The sequence below is a fragment of the Haliotis asinina genome, chromosome 14, assembly GCF_037392515.1.
Source record: "Haliotis asinina isolate JCU_RB_2024 chromosome 14, JCU_Hal_asi_v2, whole genome shotgun sequence".
In the NCBI taxonomy this organism is placed as follows: domain Eukaryota; kingdom Metazoa; phylum Mollusca; class Gastropoda; order Lepetellida; family Haliotidae; genus Haliotis; species Haliotis asinina.
Genome location: NC_090293.1, coordinates 39,527,975 through 39,553,886, shown reverse-complemented (window position 1 = coordinate 39,553,886; position 25,912 = coordinate 39,527,975). Strand labels below are relative to the sequence as shown.

Sequence of the window (25,912 nt, the reverse complement as noted above, 5' to 3'; positions counted from 1 at the left end):
GATTTCACACAACATTGTGAATATGAACCGGAAAAGGGTAATTCCATGTGGTGTAACTTTCTGTACAGTTGGCATGAAATGACAATGGAATTTCTGCATTTACTAACCTGTAAGTTGTCTGTCCTTCACATTTTCAAGGTAACAACTCAAGGTCAGATGGACAAGTGAACACTCTTCCTGAGAAGATATTGGAGTCGGATGATGAAGCCACAGTTCTCAGTTCTACAAACTGAGTTGATGGATAATTGCATTCTGTTATATTGGGATAGTAATTTGAATATTTCTAGTACCATATCATTATCCTAGTGTGACAAAGATAAGGTCCTTCCATCACCTTGGTTCCGATCCTTCCTCGGAGAAATGAAGTGAGAGTATCTTGCCAAGAGGTGCCGACTTGCGCTGTGTCTTTCGAGGAATGAAATGTTGAGAAGATAAGAAGTTAATCTAACTTCTGAAAATTTCAGCCATAACATACAGGTATTCCAACATTTTGTTATATTTGTAGGCTCAGAAGCCTTGGGGAAAGAAGTTGACAAAAGTGCTGGCAGCCAGAAAGGATTATCACAATGTCTGCCGCCAGGAGAAGAGCACAGCTAACCAGGAAAACAATGCTCGTGCAGACACAGCAGTGTCCCCGGATCAGGTTGGTCCACCTACATTATACACAGTGCTCCAGATAAGGCGTGTATGCTCAAAAAAAGTCATATTTACTCAACTAATTGGAAATATAGGAGTACAAAGAATGCGTAAGAATCACTTAAAAACAAATAGGTCTATAATACTTTGCGTACTTTACTCAGTTAACTAACTTGCCTTGCGTATGATTCGTCATGGAGCCCAAACTCTACAGCAGCATTAGCAAAATTGCCAAATGGTAGGCGATGCCTATATTATAAGTTATAAATATGCTGTTATAGCTGTAGCCACTGTCCAGATTTACTATGATAGTCATATGACATCATTGTTGAATATTTGAAAATGACTGAAAACTATTTTGCAATAGTTTGAGAATCTTTATAATTATATATGTAGGAGAGTTATTAACCCAAGGATGATAAGAAACTCGGTGTAAAAGTACTCAGTTCTTTAAACTAGTGGAGGTATACAAAATGCTAGTTACTCCTCAAGAAATGCAATTACTCATGCATAAACAGACATGGGATTAAATACCAAATTGCTTGAAAAATTATCTGGAGCTCTGTAAACACCAGTAGATTCTCCTAAGTTTGAAACAAGGCCCCAATTTCTTGAAACACTTTTAAGTTGGAGTTTTGACTCGAGTAATACATAATGCATTTCCCAGAGTAAACTGAAATCGATATTTCGCTCAAACAAAGAGGACAGTTTGAGTTTTGAGAATAGATTATTGGAGTTGTTTGGGCTCTCTTATTTCATAAATGTATTTGAAATAAAAATTCAGTAGTTTCAATTTGTCAAACTCAATTTGAGTGAAAACCACCTGTGACATACAAATACTGTTGAAGAGGAAGTGACATACATATCTGCTTTAAGTTATCCAAGTTTCCACATAAGTGCTATATGAAGACTATGCAGGGATCAAGATTTTAAGATTTGTCTAAGTTCTGTTTAACTGTATAAATTCAGCAATTATATTTTGACCCATTTATGAGAAAATGAACTAACATTTGAAGAACCTGAATTTTCAGCTGAAAAAATTACAAGAAAAGCTGCGCAAGCTTCAGGAAGAAGTGAATGTAACACGTGACAAGTACCAAGCATCTTTGAATGACCTCAATAGCTACAATGCCAAGTATATGGAGGACATGACTGAGGTAGGTCAATACTAACATCTTACTCTTCTAATCCACATAACAGTACCCAAAGGATTCCTGTAATGAAGTAAAAATTGTGTCTATGTTTGTGAGAAATACGTTCTACACACAAGAAAACACGGACCATCAAGCAGTTCAACATTCATACTGTCTAGGAGTGTTCTTCATGAAAGATGGTACATATTTTGGTGAAAATGATTGATTAATTTACTGGTACTAGGTTCTACACTACAAAATATAAGTGTTGTACCACAGTTCACATAATTTCTACAGAAACCCATTTTGTTAAACTGTTAAGCTATATGGGGACACAACAGCAATATATTGAAAATATGCATAACTATGCAGGACTACTGTGGATTATGCCCAAATGTTGGCGATATCATGAATGTCTACACATGGGTAAAGCCATATTAGCTATAATTTGGCATTGTTGGATGGATTGTGTCTTACTTTATTATTGAATTAAAAATGTTGCATCTGTTATACTTATTGTCCCCTACTGGAATGGGGGACGATGCATTCAGCAATAGTTTTTACCAACTTGGAAAAATCGTAACTTTCCCGCCCCTTTCTGGATCCAACAAGCATACATATGAAAACAGCTGTTTGTATTATTGTTTGAACCAATATCCGTAAGTACTGCCAGAATAGGAAACGCCAGTATAAATGTAGGCAGTTCCTTAGTTGGTATTTAGTATTTCAGTCATTTTGTAAATATCCTTGTTCACTCTATCGGTTTTTACATACAATTATATACCATTATACCCATAATGAACTGTATAAATCTGCCTTAACATGATACAATGTCTGATCAGTTAAGTAAAAAGTGATCACCATGATGACTGTTTCTATTTGTATATAACTGTTCTAAGTGGTTTTCCATTAGGGTTTTAATCCTCTTTCAGGTTTATGAGAAATGTCAAAACTTTGAGAGGATGCGAATAGAGTTTTTGAAGAAGACAATGTTTCAGATGCATTCCTGTTTGGATTTATCTGTTGATCCCAGGTGAGAATATGTTGATGTGTACATCTTTATCTTTTGAAGTGTTTAAATGTGTTTCTTGTTGCCTTTTTTATCATGTATCCTCAGCCATTTTTGTGCTTGTTTCCAGAACATGACAAAGAGTTTCTCAGAAACATTGAGATGATTTTAAGCATTCTCTCCTCTGAACTTGCTTATGTCACAGGCCACAAAGCAGACAGTTATCCGCAAGTCTGTTCATACATAACCTACCTAACTGTCCATTCTGTTAAAGCAACTGATATTTGTTTTCAGGTATGCAAAGCTGTACACAGACTTGCATTCAACGATTGGTAACACTGACCCAGATATGGACTTGAAATGGTGGTCTACAAATAATGGTGTAGACATGGCAATGAACTGGCCTGCATTTGAGGTAATTATTTTGAGTATTAAAACAACTGTCTTTTGAATTATTTCAAAGGAACAGATGGCAAATCTCAGATTGAGAGAACAGATGGCAAACTTCATGTACATTGTCATTGAGGAGAGGATTGTAACCCAATGGCTGGCAGGTCATAACTATAGATGGACAGTCAGCCTACAAAAGTGTCATTACACTCACTGCTTTGCAGTTGTTGTTCAGCCAAAAGGAAATCTCTTTAATGTGACAGGCTATCCAAAGAGCCAGTGTACTTTTGGAATGGAATGGTTTTTCTGCCTCTTAAACACTTTGGATGCCAGGTTAGAGCATAGGATCCTAGCAGCTAAAAGGATTCTTAAAAAGGTTGTTACACATGGTTTATGTTCACTCTTAATGAACCTCTAGGTATATATAATATATGCAAGATACAGTTAGAAACCATAATATTTCATTATACAGCTTGTGTTAAGAATCTATAGCATACTTCCATTGAAGGTATTTTTCAATTATGCAATATAATGAGGTGGACGGTCACATGATAGTGGGACATCATATCAGACAGTCACTACATCAACACATGGATAGTGCAACTGCACCAAGCCTGTTTTCTTACTTGGGATTCCTTCTGTTTTGGCATATGAATAACTCACACACAAAGTCAGACTTGGATTTGGATGGTATACCAGAAAGCATGTACCTATTCAGTTTGAAAGTATTTCTTTTGGCAAGACTGACAGGAATATGGACGATTCCACCAGTTCACAAGATATACTGCAGAAGGCCCTGTGACAGTCCTGATTCCAACTATGTTTCGAGTAGGTCTACTGCAGACTGGTATGTAAGTCACTTGCCTGTCCTGTGTTCATGGAAAACTGAACTGATGCTGAATTTTCAGTAGGAAACAGTATAGTGTGCAGTCATGGTTACAACAATGTTCAATCAATGTGGTGAGTGTGTCCACAAGTATATATGCAGTTTTCATTCTAGCCTAAATAAAAACTGGGCCTATGGCCCACCTGTCCTCAGTTATGTGGGCCATTTAGAAAATAGTGTGGGTCGTGTCAAATTGATGAGACTTGTTAGACTGACAGTGTCTAGTAGTTACTGATTTGAGTTCGTTTGGTTATACAATATTTGGTGTTGAATACAGGTAAGGTCAACAATTTGAACAAGGAAAACAAAAACACCAAGATTTGTTCAACATTTATTGAACAGTTACGATTACTTCAAAATGAAAACGGAACAGTTTTCTCAACAGTGTTTGATCACCACATGTTGATGTTTAGCAATGAAAAATGACAATCATTTTGTTCCAATCAGGTAATGTCAGTTTTTAATTCTCAAAACCAACTTTAGAGTAAAATATGAATACTTGTTACGCTTAATAGTTTCTTCAACAGTCAGACAAACATATTGTTCTTCTTGTCTACCTTTCTGGTAGACATATTAAAACAATACTTCAGAAGAGAATCATTATCAAAATGACTATGTGAAAAGCTGCCACCACATATCTTGAAGAACCTGTCATTATTCCTCAAAACCATCTTCTGTTCGGTTATCATTTGTCGCAGTTAGCTGTATATTTGGTATCATCATCATGACAAGGTGTTTGCTTTTTCACAAAAGCAGAAAGAGTTTCTGATTGACATCAAAATTGTGGCAGTGTCCCCATGGCAACAAAAGTATAAAACTGCCGTATGTAACATGATCACTCGAAGAAACCTACCAGACGGAATCTATTTTACAAAATGCTTCAAATTTTCTTACAACACTGATTCGTAAGCTTTGCACTTTCGTTTGCTCTTTCTTTAATCACTGTCAGGCACCCCTTTTGCCTGCCCCTTTTGGTTATTATGACATATTTACCATGTTCCCATTTTCCCCATAAATGTGATAAAGTGATCTGAAAAGACTTATGGAGGTATTTAATAATATTGAATGCTAATTAACCTCCATTTTCCTAATTAGGCAATTTTGTGTGTTGCCATCTTTACTGAAAATGCATCTTTACATCATAGGAATACTCTCCAGAGCTACAGTCTATATCGAAGCGTGGTAAGTCACAGATTGGCAGTGGAGATGGTATCACTATTACACGTATCCGCCATAACAGAGAGAGCAGCTATGAGAACTATGGATCAGACCATGCCCAACCACCCAGCTACAACACTTTGACCTCAACCCAGACCAGGGCCAATGACACCAATACTGCAGCTGCAACAGTTACTCCACCACCACCCAGGTATATATCATGTCAATTAACTTACTACATGTAGTTTCTTACTACTTTTCTATCTCTCCTGATTCTTTATGATTGTAAAGAGTTGGTAAATCATCACTTTGATTGGGGAAGGTGTGTGTATTCAGGCAGCCTAGCTATGATGAGAGTCTCAATCCATTTGGCGGTGATGATGATGATGAGGAAGATGAAGGTGGTGGTGAAGATATCCCACTTAAAGAAGAAAAAGAAAGTCTAGAGTGTCAGCTACCGCCTTCCCCTCCACATCCTCAGAAGATAAGCGATGCAACGTCTCCTGCTCAGGACATGCACACTAATCATGTTAAAGGCCTTTCATCTGACCAGAGCTGCAAGCAAGCAACATCTATCAACAAGCACAAGTATACAATTTTCCCTTTGTGACCTGCACCAGCTCATTGCATCTGATTTGACTGCTGGGTTTGCTGCATTCAGTCTCCTAGAACCAAGCAGATTAACCCTTCGATGGCGGAGCATGTTAGCTTAGATGTACCAGTTGGCCTGAGACACTTGATAATCCTCCTGACTAATAACGTAATTGCATTTTTCCTTGCAGACTACTGAAATTCAGTGCAAACAGAACCTTCTATCTCTCTAAGTTATTATCAAACTTGTCTTGTCTGAACACAAGAAACAATTCTTTGGCCACCCTAGACCCTTTGACCCAAATGAGTCATGGCGGTATGTCAGTCATCCATGAATTACATTATGAATTACATTATGAATTACATGGGGTAGTCAGCTGAACACAAACTATTTGGAGAATTACAAGTTTCTCAGTAATGGTTAGGGCGAAGAATGTTTTTTGACACTAGGACACATCCAATCCCAACAGTACAGAGATTGAGATTCTTTATCCCTCACATAGTCAGTAGAAATGAAGAGTCCCCTCACTACTTCATTTTTGTACTTCTTTCCTGTGCTCACAGTGATCATTATTTTGGCTACACCCATATTTTGTCCCGCATTTATTCATGAATTTCTGTTACTGAAATTTGCTTTACAACTGTTAGTTGTAGATTGCTGAAACTGTATATAAATCATATGATTTGAAGATTTTATCAATGTTGTTAAAATCAATTCTTCAAAATCAAGTTTGATTTCAATGGCAACCTATGAAAAGAATCGGAAGTAAAACTGGCTTTCGAAAAGGGACATTGTTTCAAAACAACAGACAATTAATAGATGTGGGATGTAGAGAGAACATTTGGAGATAGTGGAAGACATTACCTGAAGGAGCTCATACTGATTATGAAAACTCTGAATCCAACATAAACCACAGAGACAGGAGTTCAGTGATTTGCAGTAGGTTTTGTACGAGTGTGAGCAGAAATAAAATCATACATATGTAGTCCAAATCTTTAGAGCGTGAAATTTTCAGTACAATCCTGAATCATGTAAAAATTTATTGTTTGTCTATATGTTGCTGTTATAGGGTACTTTTTTATTATTATGTAGATCAGAATCACTGCGTCCAAAACACGCATGCAAAATATTTTTTGTGTGGTTTTATTATTTGTTTGCGTGAAAAATGCATGTTTCTACGTTAACATGAACACTGAAGTGACTCACCACTAAGACAAAGTTATAAATACTTTCAGCTTCGTATCATATCACTTCCTGCTTCAGAAAACACATCTCACTGTATTGAACTCTATACTAGAAAGTCCTTTGGTTATAATGATTTGCAGTTCTGGTTTTGACTTGGACACTCCATGTTTGCAAAAAATGGCTGAATCCTGGGTAAATATTGTATGTCAGTAACTTATTCAAAACAAAGTGTGTTGTCTTTGAAGCAGGGAAGAGGAATTGAAACTGGTGAGCAAGTATGGTTTTTAGGTAGTTCACTGTATTCCAGCAATATGACAGTAACAACTAATGTAATACGTATCATATGTCATGATTGTGTCAGATATCATGGTCTCTTTGCAAGAAGGTCATTCTCTTGAAATGAAAATATTTTTCATAAGTATCATAACTATTTTAAAAACAAAACTGTAGTAAAAGGTCAGGGTCACTTTTCTAACTGAAAGTTCTTATTGTTGTTATGGAGCTTACCTGATTTGTTAATTCCTAATGGTCCATGATCAGTATTTTTTATGCAAAGATTTTATGGCATTCAGAGAAAGCTGGGAATGTGTCTCCTTGTAATAAAAGCTGGGTTTTCCCCATTTCTACCATGTTTTCTTGCCATCATTTAAAATATAGTTATAATAACATATCATGTAAAATTTGGTGCATAACTGCTAATGGGATTTTCATTGCGTGAATGTTTAGGTGATGGCCATGTGAGTTCCATTTGAGATCTTTTGGACCTTTTTTTTTTTTTTTTTTTTTCTTTTTTCCTTGAGTTGGTTTCTATTGGCATGACAGGCTTTTGAAGTCACAGCATGCAGTTCAGTTGACATGAGTTACAACTAACCAGCATCATTTGTTGTTTTTTAGTGGAAGGCTGTGTGAAAAGCATGTTATTCACTTCTCTTTGCCTTTCTAATTTTATCTTGAACAAACTAACAATAAGATGGCATGCACTATTGGGTCTTTGTGTCCAAGTAATGGTGGGATATTGACCTAAATGTTATGACTTATTATATACGTATGATGAATGAAAAAGTACTTGTAATGAATGAGATGTTCCTTGTGTATTTGTGTATGTATGGTACAAGGTTACACTTACTTTATGTATATGTTATTTTATATGGACCTGAGGGCCTTCATGCAAATAATTGTTCTCAATCACCTAGATATTGAGGGCTGTGTATGAGACTAGTAAACTGAAGGAGAAGTAAGTGCCATTCCTGAAAGTGCTACTCCTTGACTATTGTGTAGATGACTGGTGAGTAGCAGATAAGTGTTCAATGCAAATGAAAATAAGAATTTGTTTCTAAACCCAAGTTGATTTGTGTCATATTTTCCTCCCATGTAAAAAGCTCACACTAACTGCAAAGTGAAGAAACACTTGGCTCAACAGCATGATTGTCCTCGGTGATATATAAAACACTTAACAGCCTGGGATTGTATTTTTAACATCTCAACAAAATTAATAGGTATGTGTTGTTTTGTGAGGTGTTTTATGTCTCATCATGACATTTGAATGAGCTCAAAATAAATCAGTAGTGGTAAATGGGTCCAGTGCATTTATCAGAACAGAAAGAAGATAATATACTCTGAATGAATAAAAAAAATGATTAAGAAACAACTTCAGCTGCATTCTTTAGTTACTTGACAGTCGCATCCACATGAACATTGGCCTTCTCTCCACATTTTTATTACATCACTCAAAAAATGTAATGTGAACTTTTAAGGAGATATTCAGGTATTGCCTCTCAAATGTAATAAATTTGTGTGTTTAGTAGGTTGTGTATAAAGATGTTTTCTCAAGTTTAACGAAAATTAATATCTGTTGTTTAGTTTTTATCATATATTATATACTAGTGCGAAAGAGCTTTTTGGAATCACAATGCTGGAAAGTAAAAAGTAACGTGGTCAAATAATGATTTTTATGACAGACAAATATATTGATGTGAAACATGAATTCATCATAATTGTGTCATCACATGTCCCTCTGTACACGGTATCTCAGGCTGTGAGCAACAAGGGGTCAGTTGTCTCAACTTGACAGTCAGTATTGGTATGACCAATGTTAGCAGTGACACAAGCTTCACCCCAGTGCCTTGATCAAGATACGATAAACATGTCACATTTAAAATACTTTGACGATTTTCTATGTTTGAATTGACCTAGCCTTGTGTACTGTGCATATGTAACAGATTTCTTTCTCATGAGACAATTTCAAGTTCACAATGGGTAAATTAAATATTAGTATGTCTTATAATTGTGCATTGTGAAATTTGTATTGTGCACAGAAATTATTTTTCCACTGATATATTAATTCCCATTTCCAGGATCTTAAGTGACATTCTATAACTATCATCCAAAAATTGATTGTTAGAAGAAAGATTGCTGTGTTTAGACCTATTTGTTATTATGTAAAGCCATTTTTGGTGTCCCTTGCCGTGATATTGCTGGAATGTTGCTAGAGGCGGTGTAAAACAATACTCGCTTACTCTGATATTATTACTTTGTAATTATGTTTCTGAAGTCTGTAGGTAATGGAGATATACTCAACAAATCTACTGGTTTTCTACATATGTGAAAAATTATACATACATTAAATATTGATGTGGCAATATGTGTGGCTTATAAGGGTTGAAGGACTATCAACTCTGAACTCTGTTTGAAACCCATTAAGACCCATGAAGGCCCTGGGGTAGAATAGGCCTTCAGCAACCCATGCTTGCCATAAAAGGCGACTATGCTTGTCGTGAGAGGCGACAAATGGGATTGGGTGGTCATACTCGCTGACTTGGTTGACACGTCATCAGTTCCCAATTGCGCAGATCTGTGCTCATGTTGTTGATCACTGTATTGTCTGGTCCAGACTCGATTATTTACAGACTGCCGCCATATAGCTGGAATATTGCTAAGTGCAGCGTAAAACTAAACTCTCACTGGAACCCATTAATATTGGGTCATGTGAAATTGCTCATTAAGCTTACTCATTTGCAAAGGGACCTTGAGCTATGTTGAAGTGTGTTGGAGCTGGTGTACCTTAGTATACAGTATAGAGGCCAGTCTAAGTTGATGCTTATATGCTATGTGCTTGCAGCATGCCAGCGGCACCAGTCAGTGATGACTATAATGGTGGGGCTTCCAACCCCTTTGGAGAGGCTGGATCAGATGATGATCAGTCAGTTGAGGATGATCCTGCAACAGACCGTGGAGTTGCAGTCAAAGCCATATATGATTATGTCAAGACAGAAGATGATGAATTTAGTTTCAAAACTGGTGAGCATATTCACTCCTGTGTCAAGTAAAACTATTTCCTGATGACAGTGCACTAATATCTACATATACATATCTACATATTCCATACCCTTGATTCATTGACAACAAGGAAAAACAATAAGGAATGCATCTTATTGTAGGCCAGAGCAAGTACCATTAAATAAATTTCTTGAATTAAAAGTTCAGTTCATCGTAGTGGTTAGTGTGTCTGCCCAGAGAGCAGGAGGTTGTGGGTTTCATCATGTTGTTGTGTTACAGCTAAGTGCTGATGTCATGTTGTGTTATAGCTGATGGCTTATTTCATTGTTACAGCTGATGGCTGAACTGATCTTGTGTTGTCTTACAACTGATGGCTGATATCATGTTTTGTTACAGCTGATGGCAGATCATATTTTGTGTTTCAGATCACATATTATGTCATTGTTGATGACAAAATGCATCTATTTTTATGGCTGACAGGTTACATGTTATGTTACAGGTGATGTGTTTGTCAAATTAACAGATGAGGATGAGATGGGATGGTGCAAGGGAAGAAAAGATGGTGACATTGGTCTTTTTCCAGCCAACTATGTTGTGCCATTATGAGTGGTTGAAGCCGCCTGTGAGCCTGGTGGCCATGTATGGGACTGTGATACTTACAGCCATCAGAAGTACAGTATGTTACTCCAGACAACAGCCACGCTATACCTCCAAGTCCACATTGGTGGATGTACTATAGACATACATAGTCTCTCGCTTCCTATCATAGATGTAACTACTCATAGCCAGGGTGGAGTATATGACACCTCATCTGGATATAGACACATAATGTGTCATGAAACTTATCTGAATAGTTACTGTAAATGTGAATATATTAGTATCTTCCATACAGCTTTACTAAACACATTGATACAGACCTGAATGTTGTTTGCAAATTGTTTTAGCTTTTCAGAAGAACCATTTCCAAAGAGCAAATATTTTCTCAGAAAATCAATTTTCAGCACCCAGTGAAATATGTTTCTTACCGTTAATAGATGACACTGAGCTGACAGTGGTTAAACAGTAGTCAACCCAATTATTTGTTTCATTTTGAAAATTATAATCATCATGATCGTTTGAAAGAGACTGTTATGATATACATGTACATATATGTATATATATCACAGCAACATTTGCTTTTAAGAGTATAAGTAGGTTTACTCTATGCAAATTTGGTTCTTTGAAAGAGGTGAACATGGATTTAAAATATTGCACCCATGTTATCAATTGTCTTCTGACAACAAAGATAGCTGCAGCTTATGAAATTATTTTACCATACAGATGTTATGTGGTTTGATATTTGCTTGGAGGGATATATGCTGTTACAAGCAGAACTCCATTTTTAGGTGTTTACCAGACATGTTGTTTTGAGAATGATAATTTTTTGCATACAAAGCTTATATGTATAGGTTTGGCATGGGCATGTCAGGAGAATGTAAAAAAAAATATATGTGGCTGCTCAGTATGTGGTGACAGTCTATAGCGTTTTACCATTATTTCACGTGATAAACACAGCAACTCAGGTAGCTACTTCCATTTGTTAAGTTGGGTTGTTTTTCTGGCAATACACGCTGGGAATTGAGCAGTCAGCATTTCACTGATGTTAGAGGTGTAGTAAGTTGCCATCCTCATCATGATCATGTCAGATGCCAAATTATTGAATCAAAGGATCATAAGTTTGTAAATTTGAATTAGCAAAAATTCACTTACTTTTAATGTGTTTCAGTTTATGAGCTGAGAATATGGATGAAGGAGATATATAACTACATGTTTAAATGTGGCTAGACACTGCTGGTGTGACATGAACTCCCAACACATTTGTTGATGTGATCTTGATTGCTTATAATTTTGCTAAGAAAGACATGTGCATAATATCTCAGAGAGCATTTGAGGACTAAACTGTTTTGTGCACCTGCCTACAGAAGACTTACTTCATCTCTGCTATGGGTGGAAGCACGCATGCAAAGAAATGAAGCTGTTGTGACAAATATGGGGGAAGACCCCACATGGAATGTATTGAAGGAAATATGTTGTCAGATGAACAGAATATGTTTTATTTTATGATTCAGTTAGTAGCGAGTAAGTCTTATATGATCAGAAAGTACAGAAAGTTATATCATGTATTCAAGATATGTAATGGTCTTTCATAGTATTGCTGGATAATGGGTTTGTTATTTTTAGAAACAAGAACATTTTGGAAATCTTATTCTCTAACTATGCAGTTAATTTATTTTAAATTTTAATTTAGGGAACCTTAAAAACATTAACAAGAAGTCATTTACGTGCCTGAAATCATTGAAAAGATATTGTTTTTTATTATTGTTTTTGATATGATTAAAGCATTTAATTTTTTAGATAGTTATATAGCCATTAGAACCACACAGATTTATGTGAAGCTTTCTGGGGAATATTTTGTATTTATACTGCCTACTCAGAGTGTGAGCCAAAATGTTAGTGTTTTTGTATATAATATGATCATATGTCTTTCATAATCTTTAAGTAAATGCATAAACAGTAGTTATAGTGATAAAATGGGACTACCTCCTTTATTTATGATTTTAGCCACTACATAGAGCGCATTCAAAAATGAGCACCTGTTGACAGAACTTTCTGAGTTCTTACCCATGTTAAGATCATTACGCTGGTTCACCAGATATTTTGATTGTTGATCAGTTATTGTTACAAGATAATAGGAGGTTGTGTGACCATCACCCCTTTCTTCCAGATACATTTTGTTAGTGAGTGAGACTGGTTCTTTGTGTGTTGCAATGTGTAAGATTCTTGTCACACAATGTATTCTAATGTATTCACTCAGTTGGGAAATATACTTCATGGATTATATTTCTGTAAGAAGAAAATCTCCTCTCTCTGTGAACCAGTTACAGAATTGCCGGCTTGTAACTCTGATGATATATTTGATAACATGGTAATAAATTAAAGTAGTACTTTGTCGTAGATGTCATTTCAGTAAATCAGTTCTGGTGATATAAGTTTGGATTTCATGTGGGTTTTTTTCATAACTATTTATTCTTAGCCTAATTATGCAAATGGGCGATTATCTATGTGCTTGAATTTATCCTATCAGGAAGTTGTAAATTGTTGACCCCCATACTGTGACAATCTGTTTTGTTACTACAGGACCTTATGCTAGTCATTGGTAACTGATTGGAAACTACTGCAGTAAGGAGTTACTCAATTATGTGTTGACTGTTATGGCATTGGCATCCCTTTCATGTTTTTCTAAGATGTGTACTAATTTTTTATCATTTTGGTTTGCTGAGAGGTTTAGTTACATGGTGAAGGTCATGTTCAGCAAAAGCCAGTGTGGAGATCATTGACAAAATCCTTGTACCCTCGCAGAGTGAATACAATGTTGTTACACAATGGTGGTACATTGCACAAAAATGCAAAGGCCAGTATGCACTAAAGTATTGGAAAGTTCAGAGCAAGAGACCATTTTGGCATGTTTTGGTGCATAGATTACTCAGTTTTTCTTTCGGAAAGCAATTTCAGAATAAGAGTTTAAAAATATTTATTTCTATTTAGTGAACAAGTGTGGATGATCTTCTATATTTTGATGTTAACTATGGTTTTATGAGTCCATTAGTGGACATACTGACATCCAACATTGATGGCCATACATAACTGCAACAGTGGTTAACTCTTAAGATAATATTCCAACATTCCCTACTTGAATGCATTTGAAATGACAAGACAGGGATCTGTAAATACTCATTATCAGAGAGTTGTATGAGCTTGGAAATCAGCTCATAGAATTTAGAATGTTTATGCAATTAGTGAAGTGAATAATGATCGTTTAGTCAGTTCTAAGTCTTCACACAAGTGGCAATACATTTATCCTTATTAGTCTGTCAAGCATTGAATTTGTAGAAATTGTTGCATATGATAGATATCCCAGACTTTGACACTTTAGAATTTTGATATAGACACTTTGGTTGTCTTCTGGTCTTAGTGTATGTAGTAGCAAGACGATCTACTTAATCACGTTACCCATATCACTTGCTTAAATAACAATGACGTAGACTGATAACCAGTTTATCCTTTAATATGTCCCCTATCTATACATGTGTATCATCATATATAGTCAAGGGCAGTAAGCTGCCAAATAGTTAATGTCCTTGCGACTCAAACTGAGAGATTATCATGCAGATGCTTTTGTAGATTCCTTACAAAAGTGACATCCATGTGCTTCACCAATTACAAGATGAATCTTTACGCATGTAATATATACAGTACATATATTTAATCGTGGTTATTATGAATAAAGATGTTCAACGGAATATTAAGAATTGTACTGTGATGTATTACAGGATGAAGGTTAGATGAGTACTTTGTATTATTGGTGGCTGTCTAAGTTCATGTGCATTGCCACTTATTCTTACTCACAGTACTCTCGAGTTTTTCATTCACTCAGTAATCTTCTGGGCAAGAAGGGCCACGAAGTTGAATGCAAAGCTCATAGAGATGAATAATTATGCCATACCATATATGATTGAGTACCTGATACGTAATGTATGTATGCTTTATTCAGTAAAAGGGCCACCGGCCGATTGTTCACATACATGACAGATGAATTCATTAAATAACACGAAACGCCATAAAAATAAGTGTGACGGAATGGACGCCGAGGGGTAGCTGTTCAGGGATGAGAATACAAGATTAGCTAGATACAAAATATTTCCTACGTGTTTTCATAGCTAGGAAAATATACTTAGCAAGTTTGTTTATAAGAATGCTGTTCTGGGAAGTAAACAGAAGAGCTAGCTTGTTTTCAGATGGATATACATAATAAAAACGTGGTATGAGAGATGCTCTCAGATCGTCATAGAATGGACATTCAAAGCCAAAATTTACTGAGATTCGATCGTAGGAATAACACACAATGGACATGAACGTTCATTACGTCCAAGTTTTAAACGATTTCCATGTTCAATCATTAACATATGATCTGAACAGCGAAATCGACAGAGCAATACGATATACCTTCACATTGACAGCCTTAATATAATATTCTTCTGTCACAATCATTTTTATTTGTCTGAAAAAATCTAACTTAGTATATTTTATAAGATCTGAAGCCCATGTTTGGAGATCAATGTCAATGCACCTCTGCTTAAATTGTATAAGGAAATTGTTAACATTTGTAAGTTGTTGATCAATCCACACATTTCCAAAACCATAACTGAAGAGAAGTTTCTTAACTCTCAAAACCCAACTATCAAGATTTTTTTCAGCTAAGCGATACTGACATTTATATACCTCATACAGAATAGAATTCTAATTTTGATTTATTAGTTAGGTTTAATATTTCACAATTTTATAATAAGCATTAACTTTCAAAGAGTAACGACCTAATTCATTACGTGCAGTATTACATGCAGTAGTACTTCACAGGTGAAGTATTTGCTAACAAAACTTGTCATGGACATTTTGTATATTTGGTGAGGAATGGAACCCCCAAATTTCAGAACCATACATCAAGACTAGAAGAATTTTAACATAAAAAATATATAATAAGACTTTCAAAGGTAAGTTTGTGAAATTTTAAATAGAAGATCTAACAAAAGAGAGTACTTTCCATGCTTGTTCGGCTAAAGTTGTTTTTAGTTTGATACCAACTTCAAGAGCACGAAAAGTGAACACCGAGATATTTATATGATGGAACTATCTCTATAGGGGTTCCGTTTAAAAAGAATTTTTCATATTTCCTAAGTCCGCCTGCTTTTCTAAAAACAATAATCTTAGTCTTGTCAATATTTATTTTAAGTTTCCATTTGTTGCAATAGGAATTTAACTTATCGATTCTCTTCTGCAGCCTCAAAACTGTACTATCAAATAGAACAAAGTCATCTGATAAACAACAGATAAACAGCTCTATGAAGTCTAGATTAACACACCTCTGTTTATCAGTAGACAAATATTCCACAACGTCATTAATAAAAAAGGAGAACAAAAATGGGGATGATTGGCATCCTTGAAGCACTCCATACATACATTCAAAAAGGGAGGTAGAGCCTGTTTGAAGTGAAACACATTACTCAACATTTTGATACATATTTTTAAGTAAAGTGAACATTTTTCCTCTCACAAGCCACAGTTTATGAAATAAACTATTTCTGTCAACAGAGTCGAATGCAGCCTTTAGATCAACAAAAGCACAAAATAACCGTCCCCTAAATAATGATAAATGTTTATTAACAACAGTTTGGAGAATAAGGATATTATCAGCTGTTTGGAAACCATGTCTAAAACCTGCTTGCTCTGGAGTGAGAACATTTCTTTGTTGAGCCAATGCATACAGCCTACTATTGATAATCTTCGCAAATATCTTCCCTGAAACTTCCAAAAGTGTGATCGGTCTATAGTTGGACGGTATATCGATCGACACCACCTGTTTTATGCAGGGGAATAATAACACCGAGGGTCCAGGCTGACGGGTATACCCCTGAATATAGTATGGCATTAAACAAAAATTGTAACATTTGGATGCAACAAATTGGGGCATTTTTGAAGAACTCTATAGTAATCCCACTAAAACCCGGCGCTTTACCCGACTGCATACTCTCTACAGCGTCGACTACTTCTTGCATAGATATTTCCCTATCAAGATATTCCTGTTCCACCGTAGGGGTAGTAAAATCAACATCTACAGAAGCTACAGACGTTTGAACTACTTCATGAAACTCTGCCTCAACATTTGATTTAGAAACACCCCTAAACAACTGTTCAAAGTAATCAACCCACTCTGAGGGTTTAATCTTATTACACGTAGAAAAACGTTTCTGGTTAACGATTGCCCAGAATGATTTAGTATCCCTTGTCGGCCATGCCTTATTTAATTTTTCGACATATTCTTGAAACTGGCAAGACATTTCCATGAACAAAGCTGCTGATATGACTTCCACGAGCCCGTGTACCGTGGTCATCTCTGAAACTGTTCCTGGCATGAAATGCACGAAGAAAACGGTGAGCCTTACAAAGCGCTTCAATACATTCTATCAACCCAGTTACCTCCCCTTGTATCACCACCTTCACGTGGGGAAACCACTATCTTACAGTGTTCAGCACACGACTGCATTATAAAGTGAAATTGATTCAAAGCTCGGGATATTTCACCATCATCCACCAACGAGTCACATAAGCGAAAACCTAAAGACAATCATGGATAATAAGGACAAACAGACTGACACAGACGAAAAGCTATACAAAACTATAGATCCTGGAGAAATCTCTTTGCAAATACGTCATCTATGTAAGAATAAAAGTCCGGGTCCAGATAACATATGTAATGAACAGTTGATGTTTGCAAGCGATAGCCTTCTTGAAAAACTCACTATTCTATTTAATATGATTCTCGAAAAGGGATATCTACCAGAGAACTATAGACTTGGAATGGTAATCTCTATATATAAAGGTAAAAAAGAAAAATCAGATAAAAAAAACTAAAGAGGCATTACTTTAACATCGTGTATTGGAAAATTACTTGAAAAAGTAATTTTAAAAAGATTGGAATAATGGTGCAACACACACTGTCCATTTTTTCCAGACCCTCTACAATTCGGATTCCGAAATATGTCCGTATTTACATTACATGAATGTATTAATTATTATCTATCTAACAAATCATCTGTTTACGCTGCTTTCCTTGACAATGAAAAAAGCCTTCGATCGTATATGGCATGCTGGTCTCTTTGTAAAACTATATGAACTAGGCATAAAGGGAAAGCTGTGGAATCTTCTCTATCAAAGTTACAGCAGTAGTTATGCGTATGTCACATACAGTGGTGAAATGTCAAATGGCTATACTATCAAACAAGGTGTAGGGCAAGGACGAGTGCTGTCCCCATGCTTCTTTCTTGTTTATATCAATGATTGGAGATTAACATACGATGCCACCAAAAGTCACGCACTGGTATTTAGTAAACTGATTTCCCAACAAAACCCCACTACGTTCCAGCTGGGCATTCTTCCCATACAAATATCTGATAGTGTTACGTATGGGGGAGTAATTCTGAACTCAAAACTAACATGTACAAACATGATAACGCGATGCTGCCAAAGCGCAAGACGCACAGTCAGCTCGCTAAAACTGTAGGATTAAACAGCTGTCATCTCCATCCCACTGTATGTGTCAAAATATAGCACCGAATGATTCTCTCCACTAGTTTCTATGTATGTGAGTTGCTTAGCGGCATACGCGCCAGAGATACCATTCAGTTAGAGAATACTCAAAGGCATTTTGCTGGAGTCATGCAAGGTTTAGACCACCGACACTACGATAGCTAACCTAGGAATGTGGTCACTAACATGATTCAATGACAAGTGCAGACTACTGCTCCTCGGAAAGCTTTGCACAAACTCATGTTTTTCTATTATGAAACATGTAGTATGTTCGTACTTAGCGACAGCCAATGTTAATAATACAAATACTAGCACCAGTATATGTGATACAATGATATCAACTGCCTCTAAGTACAACCTTCATAATGTCATTTCGATCTTTATCAGTACTGGAACATTCCCCTGCAAATCCGAGTGGAGAAGAATGGTATGTATCGCAATATCCATGTATGAGGAAAATAGGTGGAAAAGCAGATTATTACTAAGAGAAGATCTGGTCAGATACATGTCAACACATTCAAAACTTAAGTTTCATATACTATGGAGATTAGCGCTAACATATCCACATCTTAGATATTGCATCCAGTACTCTCTAAAGATAGCTTCAAGACCAATTATATCTTGCGAATGTTCCAGATGTGGTAGACATGAATTTGATTATGACAGACATGTACTTTTGCACTGTGAGTACTGTGTAACTGAACGAAATGAATTCTTCTCCACCCTCATTGACCAACCGGATGTTGACAGTTATGTTCAAATTGAACTTTTGGATGAAAATGAAATGCTTGCACTATTCTGGGGAGCGGCTCAAACATTACCTGGAATTGTTAGCCAGACCACTTGGGAAAATGTGTCACTATTATTTAGTAAACATGTATTTAATCTTACGAATGTGTTAGACAGTCCTCTCCTTTCTGTGGAGCAATAACCGGCATTTTGTGTACATATGTTATTGAATAGTTACTTACACAGCTTGTAACGTAAGCATTCATTTTTCTATTCTTGTATATATTAACCTTATGTGTTTGCTCTGAGTAACATCACAGATGCTGTAAATCTTCGGATGTAAATTCTAGAGGAAATAAAGAAATTCATTCATTAATTCATTCATTCATTAACACAATCTAAGTTTGGAAAGAGTTCAGCCCGTGTCCCCCCTTTTTTACCTAGAATATTTCCACCTTACCCGGTGAAATATGTACATGTGTATATATATATATATATACTGGCCAACATTTCGTATGGCTTTAATTCTACTGTTTGAGTGTAGTTTTGTGAGTGTGTACAGAATTGTCCTCATGGCTCGTGATATTCAGCGAAGGGCAAACTGAATTAGCATTAGAAAATATATTATTTGGTTTTAAAGGGAAAGATAACAACCATGTAAACATTATCTGACAAATAGTAAAGAAGAATATTTGAACTATGACCAGAAAAGAAGTTAAACCAGATTTTCATCATATCAAAAATAAAATACTACAAATCATGCAAATTTATTGCCTTTGAACATGGCGACCATGCTAACATGTATCTCTGGGACAGAAAAACGTTACTTATATTTTTACATGTTAGGCAATTTATAAAATAATCACGACTAAAAGAAGGACGTTCTTTCACCCAAGCTTTTAATCTAATTAAATTATGGAATTCATATTAGATATACTTATCTTCCTACTCCACTGAATATTCGTATATCAACAGTCAATCAAGATCACTGTAGCCCTGGTCAGGAGGTTTCATTATAAGAGTAGGGGTGCATTTTTTCATCCTAATTCGTCAGCTGGAGACGCAGGAGAATAGAGATGAAAAAACCAGCGTAATGACAATATGCAATACACAATATCAATCACTGACCACATGCAGTTTGAACTAACACGTATCAGACTATACAACATGAATGGCTCATGCACCTACGTTTTGTCTCTGCTACATTATGTAACCACACACTGGCAGTTTTGACACTTCTACACATGACTTGTTATGATGTCTGTAGATTGCAATCTGTATCCATTTTTCTCAGATGACTGGATGCGGTGCAAACTTAGATTGTCAGTTTCAAGTCCAGTTTTGTACTTGGACGGCTGACAGTTTCCAGACACTCAGTAGTTCACCATCCCCGTATTTGCTGATTGAATTAAAAGCAATTGCCGAAAATATGAGCATGTGTTTACAAAACCCAACATCTCTATATTCATACACCTGAGCGTATGAGCAAATGAACCAGCCAGATTGAGCCTATGAAAGTGTCCGCTGCACTTGAGTGCCGGTCATCACTGTTTGGCAAGATGATGGCAGAGCAGCGGGATCTGACCATGGAAAAGCTGTTGGCACCGTATCCCAAATGTCTTTGGACTGAGTACTGTCACATCTCAAATGTCCTCCTTACAGTATCAGCCGTTGTCTGGATGCCAGCGATGGAAGTTCGAATTTGCTTTTAAATTTGAAGGCCCTGAATAGCAGAGCAGGAGGACAGGATTACAGATGCACAATGCCTTGTTACAGATGAATCTTATGATTACACAAAAATGTTGCATTTTCTACAATAAAGGTAATTGCTGTGAAATGATCTTGGCTTCTAACTCGGATCCCACAGAAGAGAACTCTGATCACACAGGATCTCTGTGACTTAAAGACAAATACCCCCAAGTAACTCTTTGCTAGAAATAGTAAAGAAAAGTGTTGTTAATGGTTTTGGATGTAGTTTTCCCTCAATCGAACTGCAGAGAAATGTCTTAGATTATCAAAGTGTATTTTATGACATAATTAAGATTCCAGAGATTTCAAAATGCTAAGAAAGTGAATGACAGGTCAACAAGTCATGTCAACAGACTTCTGTATCAGTATAATACATAAAAATAATAATGTGACTATATGGATTTTACATTTGAAGACATGATAAACCTACCTAATAATGGTGAGATTGGCTAATGATTTCATTGTAACATGAAAGTTGTGTTTCCACACATCTTTGAATGTGACAGACGTTTGTTGTGCCCTTTGCACATTCTGATACCTTTAAGTATGCAGTTACCGAAACAAACGCATGCGCAGATATTTTTTCACGCTCTGCGCATGCGCACAGTGAGTCTGAAATTAATGTGAAACCGACGAATGATGCCCGGGGTATGAGGTCGTGAGCAGTAGTCTAATCTTGGTTGTGTACACAAACAAAAAAGTAAATCTACTCGTTATAAAAAACAAAACAAAAAACTTGCTGATTGTGGTAAGCAGCTTCTGTCACAAAGAAAACTCATTGTCTGGTTTATTGACACCTATGTGTCTGCCCACAGGCAAACTGTAGTGCAAATCGGTTGCGCAGCATTGAGAAAATGACCAGTCTTTTTACATGCGCGAGAAGCAAGTAAAGGTTGGCAACGTACTTTCCTCGCTTCGGTTCGAAAAATATTTTTCATGTCAAAATAAAATATCGCCACCATTAAAAGTATATACAGATTTCTTCACTGGGTTGTGCTCTCACATTTCCATCCCCACATTGAACAACGTCTGGTCGGACGGACGGACGAGGCGTCGACTATATCCCCCCCGCATTACATGCCGGGGGGATAATTATAGGATATTAAACGAGCTTCCCCTTTCATATCAAGTTTATGTCCCCAGTGAAATAATTTTGGTTTGTCACGAGCTTTAGCTTAATTACCTACGTTCTAAAAAGTGAAAATAGCGTATAGCACCATGTAACGCGGATTAGTACATCATATTGCTGATTGGAATGTCAACCGCATCACTCCAGGAAAACGTACGCTGCGTAAAGGCAATGTATTTCCTATACGGCGCCAAATCACAACAAAATAAATAAATTAAGACAGAATCAAAATTTAATTCTTTTCAGTTGAGGATTTGTTTTCAAAATCAATGATGTAATTAATCAAAACACTTGCGAAGTGTAAATATTTTGAACTTGACTACGTGACCTAAATCTTGCCTGAACGTCAGTTGGCCATCACTGTCGGGCTAGTCGTCATTTTGAGAAGTGTTCACAAAGCAGATTATAGGGAGCATTTAATTAGAAGCGAAAACTCAACAGCAAAGATGAATGTGAACAATAGTGAACTGTATGTCTCGAATAGTTCAGCTTGATGTTCTTCGTAGGAGAGGACGAGTTACTGTAAATAATTCGGCGACGCTTTGCGCAGGATGCCAGTGACGCCTTTCATCTTGGAATTCCCACTTGTCGAGATTCGATGTTTATGTTGAAGACTCCACCGAAACTTGGGTCTGAAAACACAGCCTACAACCTCGAACGAAGACGATTTCAAGTCTGTTTTGGGAAGTGCTTTTGATCCCTACATAAGAAACCACCGGAGGCATGGCAGTGACAATATGTTCCTGCGGGGGGACGCGAATGGATGTGGCTGACAGTGGCAGTGATAGAGATACAGTCCTGAGCGCCGCTCGTCTTTTGATGTTGTGTGTTACTGTGCAGTCCTGACAACATACACGCAGAAGGTATTCAATCTCTTGATAACATTCGCAGCTCTTCCAACCAACTCTCCGTCAATTTTGACGAAATCAATAACTTTTACGGGCGACGTCATATTTGTTTACGTATTTTTATAGATTGTTTTATTTTCGTTTTTATTACAGAAACCTGAGTTATCATAGAATTGAAAATAATGCTAGTGACGACACTAAATGAAATAAATTTTATCAAATTCCAGAGAAGTGTTTTCGTTTTACAAATTTCATGCTCTCAGGTGTGAAAACTTGAATGAAAATCATGAATGGAATGCGTGATGAAAGTAGTACCAGTAATGTCAAAGTTCACGTATCAGCCAATCAGATCACTCGAAGGTGTTATGAAACACCTTTACGAAGTACCACGTGGGTAATAATATGCAATACACAGCTTGAATCATTGACCACTTGCAAATTGCACTTAACACCTATACGCCATAAACAAAATAAATTGATTTATGACTCGTGCACACGAGCCCTGTCTCTGCCACATTATGTAATTAGGCAAACATACATAATGACAGTTTCCAGTCTGCAGTAGTTCAACATATCTACTGAGATGATTTTTGATTGGATCGAACGCAAATTCTGAGAGCATGTATTTACAAAACCCAACATTCGTTATGGATAACAACTTCTTCTAGTGTATATGATTTGACAACGGTATATGAATCCATACTGGAACGACACATCAAGTACAATAAATGAAGCTGTTATCCATAAAGAATCTTACTTTCTTGTGACTCACTAAAATGCCCATCAAACAGATCATCTTTCTGTACACACAATGAGCCCTCAGCGTATCAGCAAATGAACCAGCCAATCGGAAGCCGTCGTTACACTTGAGTGCACCCCACCCGCTTTGACTGGGTTCGGTCTCACGAGGGCTTCGTTTCGAGGGAAGTAAGCGCAAGTACAAAATACTGCACTTTTGAATCCTGATTGTACGCTTATAATTTTGTTTATTTGTGTTTTTAAAAGCAGCAATGTATATCATACGTCATGAATAAGTGATAATTGTGTTTTAATCATGTTTGATGTTTTGGTTGCATGTGACCTTTAAGATAACATTAGTGAATTTAATCAACCAGTGAATATACCTTCTTGATCCATACTAACAACAGATTAGTTAAAACCTATATCAATGTACAGCTTTTAACATTTATGGATATTTTCTGGGATAGCTTCTAGTATTTTTTTTCTCCACACTGATAATGTGCAAATCAATCCAGTTGATTACAGTGATCAAGTCACTATGCTACCACCATGAAAATGATCAGTTAACAACCAGTGGACTGATGGTGATGCTAGATATCCACAGTCACTGTGCTACCACCATGAAAATGATCTATTAACCATCGCCGGATTGATGGTGATGCCAGATGTCCACAGTCACTATGATACCACCATGAAGCTCATCTATTAACCATCGCCGGATTGATGATGATGCCTGATATCCACAGTCACTGTGCTACCACCATGAAGTGAAGATCCATGTACAAGTGAGTGAGTTCAGTTTTATGTTGCACCACTCTCAATATTCAAGCTATATGGCGGTGGCTTGTAAATAATCAAGTCAAAATCAGGTTATACTGTGATCAACAACATGAACATCAATCTACACAACAAGGATACAATGACATGTGTCAAGTAAGTCAGTGAATCCCATTAGTCACCTCTTACAAGCAGCTTGGGTTACTGAAGATAAATTCTAACCTGCATCTCCAAGGGTCAGACCATGTACAAACAACAGATGGATTGACTGTGATGCCAGATTTCAACTGTAACAGTGAAGCCGCCATGAAACTGAATATCCATGTGCATATAATAAGTGCAAAAGGCTACATGCACCATTAATTTCAAACCACCAAAAAGCACTGCGTTCATGACTTGACCCTTCATTAACCAAGCGAAGAAGTGTTGTATGGTGTTTAAGATCTGCACTCAAAATGAGCATAACTGACAATCCCAGCTGAAGTCAAGTTGTTGGCATTAAAACTAAAAAAATATATGCATAAGAAAATCCCACATTATCAAATTATGTACTGTATTGTTTCCATTATCTGATGCGGGAAAGGCATCTTTCATCTATAGTCTGTTTTTATACTCCTGGCAAAACATGTTGCCTCAATATTTTCTGAAAACACCTGGACTAAATAGCATCAGAGAATCTATGACTGGTGACATCTTAAAAGAAAAAGAAACATACGTAAAGTTTTATCGATTTTATTGGATTCATAAAATACCAAACAACAATACAAAGATTTGGGTTTTTACTCAGCAGATTTTGGTAAATGAGGTCAAAGGCTGGGGTGTAAACCATTGAAAAAAAACCCTGTGTGTCTCCAGTTTGTCTCCCCTTGGCTACTCCTCAGTAGTGTAGTTGTTATCTGCCCAAGAGTTACAGCACTAGCTGTGGGTGCCTGGCAAGAGTCTGGAGATGTCAAAGGTTAACCTTGGAATTTACTAACAGGAATAAACACATGCTTCATAGTTTATGTCCACCAACCCTTTGACTACGCATTTTGATGCCTTAAGAGTTTAATTTGATTAGCATACATGAAATCTAAAATTATACTTCATTTTCTGAAAATAAAAGCTTCAGCATGGTGATGCCAGATTGAAACAAGTGTACAGCCCTTGGGAGTGGGAAATTTTCACAACTTGGACTGGTGTATAAAATCCTGAATGAAACTTTCAACCCACTCACAGGCTTCTTTCTATGGAAATGCACCTCCTCTGGCAACCTGATACAGTGGGAAATTCAAATCTGGATTTAAATACAGAGAAATATATTTTCAATGTTTGTTTAGTAGGCTGTCTGCATCCATGACTTTTACCATGGGCCTTCATATCACCATTAACCGGTGAGTCAATTTTGTGATGTCTGATGGAATGTACTTAAATACTATATTGCTTTGCATCAAAAGACAGCTTTGACGAAGAAAGGAGACCAGATCCCCTCGGTGTATAGGTTTGAACCCCAG

At 36.6% G+C, this 25,912-nt stretch overlaps 1 protein-coding gene across 2 annotated transcripts in view; it reads left to right on the top strand.

The window, feature by feature from the left end:
- Positions 1-14,605, top strand: part of LOC137261106 (protein kinase C and casein kinase substrate in neurons protein 1-like) — a 31,016-nt gene extending 16,411 nt beyond the window's left edge. The window contains exons 4-11 of one of the 2 annotated variants that reach the window (XM_067798783.1): positions 506-643; positions 1,668-1,793; positions 2,702-2,802; positions 3,073-3,193; positions 5,200-5,423; positions 5,549-5,800; positions 10,108-10,286; positions 10,765-14,605. In XM_067798783.1, the coding sequence (XP_067654884.1) occupies positions 506-643; positions 1,668-1,793; positions 2,702-2,802; positions 3,073-3,193; positions 5,200-5,423; positions 5,549-5,800; positions 10,108-10,286; positions 10,765-10,871 (1,248 nt within the window). In that variant the 3' untranslated portion in view covers positions 10,872-14,605. The remainder of the gene's footprint in view (positions 1-505; positions 644-1,667; positions 1,794-2,701; positions 2,803-3,072; positions 3,194-5,199; positions 5,424-5,548; positions 5,801-10,107; positions 10,287-10,764) is intronic. The other variant, XM_067798784.1, reaches the window with a different exon arrangement.
- Positions 14,606-25,912: the final 11,307 nt, after the last annotated feature.